The following is an 11,053-nucleotide window of genomic DNA, read 5'->3' as shown; positions in this document are numbered from 1 at the left end:
GCCTTTATTCTTCTTATAATGGGGAAATTTTTGTTGTCACATCAGCATACAGACATTAAAGACAAACATTGAACATTAAAGACATAGACACAGAAACAACATAATCAACTCTATCAAAAAAATGTAACACTGTAGAAACAGAAAAGCCAACACCATAACAAAACATGAAATATACTTCAAACAAACGGCCAGTCAGTCTCGTCAAAGTTCATCAATATGCAATCTGATAGCAGTGAGCAGTGAGGAATGATAGAATTGCTCCTTCATGCAGCAACAGTGGACAAATCCGTCTGTGGAGATGTGCTGCCCAGTGACTCCAGAATGAGTGAGGGGCCGTAGAATGAGAGCTGAAATCCGTCTAGCACAAGGGTCGCATCTGCCACTGGCCGTGGCCCCACACTATCATCGTGCGTCACTCTTCCACTGTTGTCGCTGATGTTGCTGGGGAGAGACCATTATGATACTGTATCTTCACACCAAAGGTTTCAGGCATTATGTCGAGTCTGGCAGACAAGCAGTTGAGATAGCGCAGAACTGAGTTGTAAAAGTGCTTCCATCAATTACCTAAATCTGTGCCGTCGCACTGATGTTGTGATTTGTTGCAGTGACAGAGAAGGCGGGGGATTACATCCATTTGTAAGCAGAGTAATCCCAGCTAATCTGGGATTCAGTTTCACTCTGCACTGAGGTGGACTGGACCTCACGGGGAATATGGAGAAGGAAAGAGTCTGGGGGAGGACTAGGTATTTCTGATGAATGATGTATCTGCAGCTCCTTCTCCTCCTGGTGCAGTTTCATCTCTTAATCGTTGATGCTTGCCCACCATTATGTGTCTGCAACACTGAGAAGACCGGAAGCGCGGACCTCAGGTTAGTTGAAATTGATCTTACTCAAGTCTGCTACTGCTGTCCTGTCCCCGAATTTAAGTTCCACGTAAAACAGTCAGCACTGTTCCTTCTGTACCATGAAAGTTCAATGTTAAAAAGTTTGCTTTTGTGAATAGCATTGCTCTGATGTAACTTATTTTCTGAATGTGTCCAGAATTGTTTATCAAACTATAAGTCCGTCACCAATCTACATTGGCCAAGAAATTGCATTTTTTAATAATAATAATTGTAATAATAATTTCAAAAGTAAGTAGTATATCAGAAATCAGAAAATCAGAAAAACTTTATTAACCCCAAGGGAAATTGTGTTTGTAACAGGCTTTGCACATATAGCTCAATAAATTAAAAAGAAATAATATTATAAAGTGTGAAAAAAAAAGTGAAACAAAAGAGCTTAGAAAACAATGTGCAACAATAGGCAATGAATCCCAAATTCCGACAAACAATTTTTCCATGAGTACTGCACTCATCAGTGGCATCTCTTTTGGTCATCACTTTCATTATTATTACAGCTCTCAATAGATCGTAACATTTTTCAATTGTGATTAATCGCAATAAAGTCATAGTTAAGTCGTGATTAATCATGAGTTATTCACACTTTTTCTATCTGTTCTAAATGTAACTTAAAGAAAGATTTTATCAACATAATAGTGTCCAATAATGCAACACTTGGCTATTTCACTTACGAGTGTGTTATTACACGACTAAACAGTGCATCCACATATTGCTCTGGCAACAAAAAGGAAGATGGCGCGCAGCGTGTGCAAGTGAAGCTTGTGCGCTAATGATTAACAGTGCAGTATTAACAAATCAATCGATAAGTTTGATGTTTACCGACGGCGTGGTTGAGCTTCGATGAGACACAACTTGTCAGAGATGTGAGAGAAGTGGCTGGGGATGTGTGTTTTGAGTGTTTGTAGCAGCGCTGTAGTCATCTGTTTCGTGCTTCATCCACACCACAGAGAGAAATCGTCTCAAATTTCAGATACGTAAGTTCTTGTTTTCTTATAGTTTGGGAAAATAAACATTTGCTTGAGATAATACACTTGTGTCTTCTTTGTAGAGCGTGTGCTGCATGTCTGTGTCACATCGATCGTCAGACAAAAACACAAGTGTGATATCCAAAGCGAACATTCTTTTCACAGATGATAATCAAACAAGAATTCATGGAACTGAAATTCATTCAGATTCTTCCCTTTTGAGATGAAGGAGCATGAAGCAGGTGACCACAGTGCTGCTAAAAACACTCAGACATGCGCCCACGGCCACTCTCTAGTGTCTCCGTGTTTTCTCGCTATGCTCCACTGAAGCTCTACGCCAAGCAGGCTGTCCTGCAGGACGGCCGCTGCGGCAAATTGAGCACACCAATGTGGCACTAACTTTTTGGAACATTTGACTACATTACAACAATACTGCTCACATAAGATCAACCAAAAAGCATATTTCAGCATCTCACTAAATATTGTACTTTATTTGTTATATGACAGTATATGTGGCTCTATAGTCGCAAATACATCTTTGAAAGGTGTTGAGAAACCCTGGCAGATCTCCACACATTAGAAACATGAAAGGTATATCCACACGTAGGTTGGTGACCACTGTTTTAGGAGGTTTAGAGGCGTATGTAATATTAAGTAACTTACTTTACATATTTAGTTTGATTTTATCTATGGTCCAAGGGGACCTGCTGATGAACCCAAAGTCTTTGGCACCAAATAGTTTTAACACCAGAATATCCAAAATGAGAATGTGATGATGTTTAGAAGCAAAAGTGACTTTTGCATCTCTGTGGACCAGGCTGGTGCAATGCAGTGACCCCCGAATCTCTACAGTGGCCATCAATATCCCTGCTGACACTGTAAAGCTGCGCCTGGAAAAGACCCCTGTCTCCAGGGTGCCGAGGGCCGCCTTCTACAACCTCTCGCAGTTGCTTTTTCTGTGGTTAACGTACAACTCCATTGCATCAATCCATCCCAGTAGTTTTGTTAACCTGAAGGCTCTGCGAGAACTGCGGCTGGATGGAAACTTGCTGTCCACCTTCCCATGGGAGGGTCTGAAGGACATGCCTCGTCTTCAGACACTTGGCCTCCACAACAATCGCCTGTCTAACCTTCCATCTCATGCTGCACTGTTCCTCCACAACATCACTTATCTGGACCTTTCCAGCAACAGGTAGTTCCAGGAGTGGCACAGCATGCTCATAGTGTTCAAATATTCATCCATTTCTCTGTGACAGGATGATAGTCTTGTCTCCAGAGCTGCTGGATCTCTGGTTTCCCCTCCCTGAGCAACGGCCTGGACGAGTCCGGAGAAGGATATTGGGTAAGTAGGATAATTGGGCAGAATGGAATCAAAAGGGATGTGCAAACACGTTTGTGATCTCATGCTGTGTACATAGGTGCATAAGATCACAATTCTTCTCTAAGTCTGCTCTAAAAGCTGGTAGTCAGTGAGGTGTGAGGGCACTTGGGTGACATCCAGACAGTTTCTGAGTTTTCTCAACTGTATGAAGCCTATGTATTTACTGCTTTAAATAGGAGACATGAGAAAATCATATTTACAACCACCATGAAGGTTATGTCCCTGCGTGCACTTAACAGTCTGTCGGTCTTGGCGCAAAATAACATGACAAGTAATGGACATATTCCAATGAAATTTAATAACAGATGGTTGGAGTTTGATTATCATCTGGATCCAGGAAAGAATTTAACATATCTGCATTTTCAAACACTTGCGCAATCATATTTTTATTTTATTAATTAATTAATTAATTTTGCTGTCACTATTGCATGTTGCAGCTTGAAAACTGTTAGAGATGGAGGCATACTCTGCATGATAAAAGAGTTTAGCATGAAAATAAATTAGCTCAATTATTGTGCACATTAGTTTTAGGAACTTTCATTTTTTTAGGAATGAGAAATGGTTCACGCTGACAAAGGACTGAAGCCCTATTTACTTGAGCCACATTGTTCTGGATGTAATAATTCATGCTTGTCTCAGCATGAATGGGCTTATTGTGAAGAGAGATTGGATCAGATACACATTAAAATACACGTATTGCACAAGTATTTGTGTCAAAAAAGAGAAAAATTCCATAATGTGTTGCTTTTTTTGAGCTTGTAACTGAATAACCCCAATTGTCTTGCCCTATCTGTTGTGTACACACACTTTTATCACAGCACAAAACATAAACAAAGAACTTGCCCTTTTGCTCTCTCAAGTTTTGACACTATTGCCTTTCTCCACTGCTTACCACTGTTTTTTGCAGTTGGTTAGTTACCACTGCAGACCACCGAAGATGGTGTTGTTTGCCACTTATCCTTCATTCTCTGAACTTGCTTCACCCATTCTGCATGGAGATCTGCATCTTTTGGGAAAAAGATCAGCCTTACACTTTTTACTGACACAATTAGAACATCCAGCCAGGTCATAACATTTCAACGTTTCTTAGCCGAGAAGATATTCCTCTTGTGATGTCATCAAAGGGTGCCTCTTGATCTTCCTTAGTACAGCACTGCGTTGACATTGCATTCACTTGGAAATTGCTTCTAGAATCATCATAGAAGACCATATAAAATAATTTAATTCTAATTTTAGTATAATATTTTATTTACGTGTGCCAGAAATTAAAGTGACAGACCAGGCAAAGTGTCATCATTGAGTTCAAGTTCTGAAGGAGAACTGCTTTCCACGTATGCTCTAAGGCAGTTATAGTTCCCCAAGGTAGTTGATATGTGGACAATCTTAGAGGAGGTGGCCAAAGAAATCTTTACAACATCACAATGTTTCATGTAACATGAGAGGCACTGTTTACAGTGTCCAGTGAGTCTTCAACCTGATGATCCTGTCTGGGTTGCTTTAACAAGCCCTTATGTTACAAAACAAATGGATGGCAAAGGGGGCAGCATATCTTGTATGCTCCATATTTGTTATTTCAAAAATAAAATTACTTTCACACTTCTTCATATATTAAGGTGAAGCTTCATGGTGCTAAAACTGTATGTAAGTATTAAAGCATGGAAGAGCATAATGGTGCCCTTTAAATATACATGTGGTGTGTGCAGTACAGTATATAGCAAATGTTTTCATATTAAATGAATGGAAAATAGGTATAGATAGAAACTATTGCCATGTTTATCTGATTGAAATGCGATCAGGTATCACACTTCAAAATCCTTTCAAATCCAAGGATTTCAGCTGAGCAGTGAAAATACAGATTTTGTCTTGAAAATGTGATTTTCAAAAACACAAATTAAAAATGGAATTTGATTAAAATAAACTTGCTCCATCAGTGCCCAGTATTCCTTTTAAAAATCCTAAAAATAACAGGATAGCACACATCAAAAGGGCTTTTTTCTAACATAGTATGACTAGACTTGATACTGTACTTTCAGTCAGTCGACTGAACTGTCTTGTTACAGGTCTCCATGACAACCCCTGGTTATGTGATTGCCAGATTGCTCTGGTCATGTCACTGTCCATGTCCCTTGGAAGTCCAGTAGTTCTCATGGATCAGCTGCTCACCTGCAGGAAGTCCATGGATCAGTCAGTGTTCCCACTAAACCATGCAGACCTAACCCGCTGTATGAGGCCATCCATCCAGCCAGCTGCCACAAGAATCATATCTCCACTTGGGAGCAACGTCATTCTCCGCTGTGATGCCACTGGCTACCCAACGCCTACTGTAACCTGGATAAAAATCTCTCCCTATTCAGGTAAAAAGAGCCATTGCAAATTACGATGCCTGTTGGACTCTTACTGTCTCTTGTCTGGATTTGGACAGATTGCTGCCGAAGAAACATGATTGACAGCTCAGAACAACTACCACAGAACTTAGCAAGTTGTAAGTAATGGGCAACCATGTATTGCAGTAGTTGCACATTAGAGGATGTAGCATGTTTTTTTTTTATTTCAGTCATGCAGGGATCACCTCAAGTGGGTGTCCGCTGGTCGATCATCAGCTTAAATGGGCTGTCGTACCGAGACGCTGGTGAGTATAGATGCCAGGCACGGAACATGGCCGGCATCACTGAGGCACCCATTAAGCTCAAGGTGGCAGGAGTCAACCGTGGTTCCCGACCTCAGAAGAAACCTGGGAAGACCTTTCCTAAGTCACAATCCAAGTACAGAAAGCCAAAATGGCCAGTCGCTGCGCCATCTATCCTTTCATCCAGGAACAATCCAACAGCACAGGTTGTTTTTGCTCCTTCTCAGGAAAAGTCACTCTGAATTAAATGTTGACCTGCTGAATAACACAAAACTATTGTGAGCAAGAAGACTTAATTCTTTTGGGAATTTCATCCTGGCGCCAGTCACTGAAACTGTTCTTTTTCTTTTGTATAAAATCTGACTGACATTTGTGTGCCATTTCTTTTATGTACATTTGAAATTGAATTTGATAAGCCCATCAATGACAGTGCAGGATAAACTAGGGTTTCCACCAAAGGCTTACACGTCTCATGGATGATCTGCTTCAATTCTAGTCAATCGGAGGGTTTCAGATCGTGACAGTGATTTTCCTCCATTAAAGTGTTACCAGTAGGTCTTAGTATGATAGCTTTCAGTGAACATGCAAACTGTGCAAAAATACAAAACATTCATTCTTTGTCTTCCTTTAATTCCAACAAACACTGCCGTGCCATTGATAATCTTTTCTGTGTAGTTTGAAATGATTCTAGTATTGAAAATGCTAGACAGCGGTTTAAACTCAATCAGTGACTGCAAAACTTTCAACAACTAATTCTTTTATATGTACTATTTTGTGATACATAAATGATCACCAATAATCCATCAGAAAATAGATATTCTGACTCCTACACAGTCATTTTCTGACGTTGAACTGTGTATGTTCAGTCATCATTAGACTGCGCAGGGAGACGGTAGGGAGAAATATCTCACTTCCGCTGTTGTTGAGTCTTGCCTCTTGAGTCTTGACACTTGTTGCACACAGAAACACAATGCTTCCAGATGCTAAATAACTAGCATGCTTTCAAATTGGTCACTGATCACTCCAAGTCCCTGCAATTGCACCGCTTTGTTGTAGATCTCGCGTCAATGGAGAATCAGCATCAGAAAAACTTCCAAGGGAATTTTTGTGTTATTTAATGGTTGCATTTTAATATTTAAATATTCAACCGTAATTATGAAGATAGTGTGTTACAACATGGAGTCAGAGAATTTTAAAAAAATGGAAAAACAAACATGAGCCACCATAGAAAAAGGCTCTATTGTTGTTTCACCAACATTAGACTTTGCTGCTGGGCAACACCCACATCTGTGTTTCCTGGGGTGACCACTAGAGTCCGCCATCGCTGCGACGGTAACGATGAGTGACGTTCAGACAGTGAAAGGGACAATATGAGAAAAACGTTTCTGGTTATGAGTTATTTGCTCATACAGTGTGCATGTGTGTAGACCATATCTCATGGATGGGACTGCTCCATGTGCATGCACCATTCCAATACTCATCCTGTAGCCAGCATGTGGCTTGCAGACCAATTTCCAAATTGCTTGTGTGACTATTTAGATATCCAATGGACAAACCCTAAGCATTCTTACATCTGTGAATCTTCTGAGAGTCTGGCTATGGGACCTACAGGAAGGCCATTTGTAAAACTCAGTCAGACAGAGTTCAGGTGGCAGTCTTTTGGTCCTCTTTCTCCCACCCCACATGGATCGGGGGAATAGCCCATGGGCATTAAAAAAATATATTTCTCTTCTTCTTGTCACGACAGCTGAATCGGACTGGACGTTTGTTTGTTCTTGTTTGTTGTATGTTATGAGACAACGTTATAGTAACAATGGATCTGAGTGGACAAAACCACCTAATGGATAACTCCAAATATAAAAAATGTAAATAAAACAGCTGCCCTTTTTTGAAAATAGCATCAGTGTCTTTTGTCCAGTTGAGATGCTCAGGTGAACACCTAAGTACTTGTACTGCATGACAAACCCCGCTCGATGTCAGTACCCAGGATGATCACCGGTGTAGAGCTGGCGCCTCGATGGGTCCACCACCAGCATCACTGGGGGTGGTTTCTCAGGCACCAGTCCACAAAGTTCAGCGTCAGCTCCCTGCACTCTCCCACCATCGCAGAGTCATCAGAGGACTTCTGCAGGTGGCGCAGAAAAACAGAGTAATGCATTCATATTCTCCTGTCTGGACTACTGTGTCGACTAGTTGCGGTTTGAGGCACCGGCGAGTGGAAGGTCGGGGGGCGGGTCCACTGGGGAAACGGACAGGCAGGGCCGTCAATGTTGTCTTGGTCTGCTTTTATTTTGTCGCTAGTCATCCTGTGTTCTGCCCTCTGTCTCCCTGAGATTGAGTAGGTAATGGCACACACACCTGGAGCCAATGAACAATCAAGCTTCCCCCTTGTTCACAACTGCTGCTGAAAAGCCTGCTGGTTCCAGTTTGCCAGATGGACATCATTCCCATGCTGGTAATTTGGCCTCTCGTGTGTCTCCTCTTGTGTTCTGGTATGTTCTTGTACTCAGCCGTGTGTTGGATCACCACTTGCATGTTTCACACCTGTATTTGTTTTTATTTGATTTCGACTTAGAGTTTGACTACTTGTGTATTGTTGGAGTGATGGGCAAGTGAATCCTAGTGAAGTACTGAGGCTTTCCTGACCACTGTGCAAAAGGTTCGAAGCTTCAAAACTTCAGTGGCGGTGACATCTGGTGAACAACAGAAGCCATAGCAACCTCTCCAGAACACCGGTTCAATCCCATCACAGTAATAAAGAAAAGTCTGTGTGGCCCTTCAAGTGTTTTGTTCATTCATACCAATAATGTTTATATAATCATTACAGTCAAATATACAGATGCTCTCCTGCATACTCTAAAAAAGATCCCATATTAATGCAAAAAATAAAAGCAGAAGGCACAGATTAGATATTCCACCTACTATGCAAATGATCATGGTGTATGGATTCAGAAGCATTGTACTGTCTCTGTGATTTTTTATTTTTTTTTTTCCAGGCTGACCAGCTCTCCAGCTTTGGAAAATATTCTTTTGCATGTCTTCTGTGCCACCTGGTACTTTAGTGGATCCTCGGCTCTTGTCAGGATCTCTTCTTTTAAATATCTATGACACTGACAGTAAGACAATGAATGACTGGAGAAAACCAACAATGTTTCAACAGTGATCAAGATGCGCACCTCTGGATCTCCACTGTAGCTCTGGTAGATGCATTGCTAGTGTGCCGCTGAGACTCTGCGTAATGGTTGAGTAAACCCCACAAGTTATAGTTCCTGTCTGCACTGGCAGATGTTGTTGCAGTCTCCACTGGAACTTCTTCTTTGGCTATTGCTTTTGACCCAGACACTCTTTTCTTCAGACTGTTTGACTGTTTCCACATGGCCTTAAAACTGTCAGGTATTGGTTGATGGTTTCATGTTCATCTGCATTGAAAGGGCTTATGTCAGTAGCAAGAAATGCTAGGGCTGCTCAAGGCTCTCTCTGCTCATACAGCCTTGGAGCATGCCATAAGTGCTATTCCATCTCGTTTCAACCTCTTGAACATGCTATTTTTGGTTCATGCCAATGTTCGTTTGAATAAAACACAACTTTTATTTTGCCTTTGTACTGGACTTGAAGTGTCCCACTATTTTGCGGGCCCTACTGCGCATGTTTTCTGAGGGTGATTTCAATATACAATATCGATATGATACACAATATCAACAATAAATAGACACACATACATGTATACAGTATGTAACTGTATATATTTAGCTTACTCTCTAGATTTTCAGAGTTGACAGGGACAGTGGTTTGCTTGCCTTTGCATGCCTGGTCTGAGCATAGATGACCTGTTATTGCTTTAAGACAACTCTTGCATACAGAGAAAACATCACATCTACAAGCAAGTGTAATTTTGAGACATGTTTAAAAAAAATAGAATTAATTTATGGACACCTAAAATGTATGCCATGAACTGCATTGTACTTAACTAGGTGGTATGAGATCAAACCTTCGTCCCTTCATCCCAAACCTTTGAACGTCGCTTGTTGCTGGTACTTGCCATGGTGAAATTTCTTTCTCTCTCAGTTCTGAAATTTTTATCTCCTCACAACCCCATTTCGATGCATGATGATGCATCTTATATGGCTTGTCTGGCGACAGGCAATTCAAACCTTCAAACATGTCAAGCTGTCATTGGCTCAGAATGCATTGAAACACAATGAGCCAAAGACGCGCACCGACAGACTATGAACCTTGAAACATTTTGAAGCAATGAAGTGATGCAGCAATGAAGTTCCATGCTTCCAACTTTATCGATCGCATGGCTGCCATACCAGCACTTGTGTTGTGCAGCCATACCTTGAAATGTTTACGTCGTGAACAAAACTGATATTGAGAGAAATTGATGCATTTTATTCGGATTTTTTTGGCTGATTGATTGGTTGTTGAAAGCAGTACATTTCTTTATTTAGTTTGGCATTACGAACAGGATCATGGTAAAGGATTTTTGTAATAAAAGTTATACATTTTATAATAAATGTAGAAGACACATATGGGAAGAAACCTTGAGCATTATGGGGACATGCTTTAACCACTATACCACTGCGAAGAAGAATGTGATTTGATACTCAAATACACATTACAGCCTTGTATGCCATATCTCTGATTTGTCTGAATTGATGCCTATGCGGACTGGGATCCGTTATGCAGCTCGTTGGATTATACTGTTGCTCAAATAAAGCATGTCTTATTCTATTCGACTGGCCAATGGTGGTGGGGGAGTTAGGTTCGCCTGGGGTGTAATTCAGTGTGGGACTGCCACTGGAGACTATTGACAGCTAACCGTCTCTCCTCACTCGCACCAACAAGAAATCTCTATTGTGCCACCAGCTGGGTCAGGACTCAGCAGCAAGGCTTCTAACTGACTTGAAGAGATGCCTGCATATTGTTAACTTCTCTGCACTGGATCCTTGTCCACTTCAGAATGAATGTTAAGATAACTTTGAGATCCTGTCTTAGCCTGGTCCCGGACTACATTGTAAAACTGCTGACTCCCTAGGAGCCAACCTCTGTTCCTCAGGTGGGATTCTGCAAGTTGTACCTAAGTTTATAAAGTTTGTACTAAAATCAAGAGGTGACAGAACCTTTTCAGTCAACAGAACAGTCTGCTAGAGGAGATCACAACATGCACCGCCACCTT

General features: G+C 41.2%; 1 protein-coding gene across 4 annotated transcripts; it reads left to right on the top strand.

The window, feature by feature from the left end:
* Positions 1–459: 459 nt before the first annotated feature.
* On the top strand, positions 460–9,575 carry lrit3b (leucine-rich repeat, immunoglobulin-like and transmembrane domains 3b). 4 transcript variants are annotated; one of them, XR_008412717.1, is made up of 7 exons: positions 460–869; positions 2,685–3,059; positions 3,124–3,209; positions 5,309–5,602; positions 5,671–5,730; positions 5,803–8,329; positions 8,871–9,575. XR_008412717.1 is itself a non-coding variant. In XM_053846063.1 (7 exons), exons 1-7 carry the CDS (start codon positions 757–759, stop codon positions 8,210–8,212), a joined length of 1,008 nt encoding a protein of 335 aa, XP_053702038.1. In that variant the 5' UTR covers positions 460–756; the 3' UTR covers positions 8,213–9,575. The 4 variants fall into 4 exon arrangements, 3 of the variants coding, with proteins under 3 accessions (XP_053702038.1, XP_053702037.1, XP_053702036.1); XM_053846063.1 differs by having other exon boundaries at positions 5,803–5,877; positions 8,208–9,575; XM_053846062.1 differs by having other exon boundaries at positions 5,803–5,877; positions 8,176–9,575.
* Positions 9,576–11,053: the final 1,478 nt, after the last annotated feature.

The sequence above is a fragment of the Synchiropus splendidus genome, chromosome 16, assembly GCF_027744825.2.
Source record: "Synchiropus splendidus isolate RoL2022-P1 chromosome 16, RoL_Sspl_1.0, whole genome shotgun sequence".
Taxonomy (NCBI): Eukaryota; Metazoa; Chordata; class Actinopteri; order Syngnathiformes; family Callionymidae; genus Synchiropus; species Synchiropus splendidus.
Note: the sequence above shows the minus strand (reverse complement) of the source record. Positions and strands in the feature narration are given on the sequence as shown.

Bases quoted from the DNA above. Each gene is read 5' to 3' on its own strand.
- lrit3b (XM_053846061.1), top strand. From the start codon at position 757: ATGATGTATCTGCAGCTCCTTCTCCTCCTGGTGCAGTTTCATCTCTTA. The intron at 3,060-3,123 runs GTAGTTCCAGGA...TCTCTGTGACAG, and splicing joins CTGGACCTTTCCAGCAACAG to GATGATAGTCTTGTCTCCAG. The intron at 5,731-5,802 runs GTAAGTAATGGG...TTTTTATTTCAG, and splicing joins ACCACAGAACTTAGCAAGTT to TCATGCAGGGATCACCTCAA.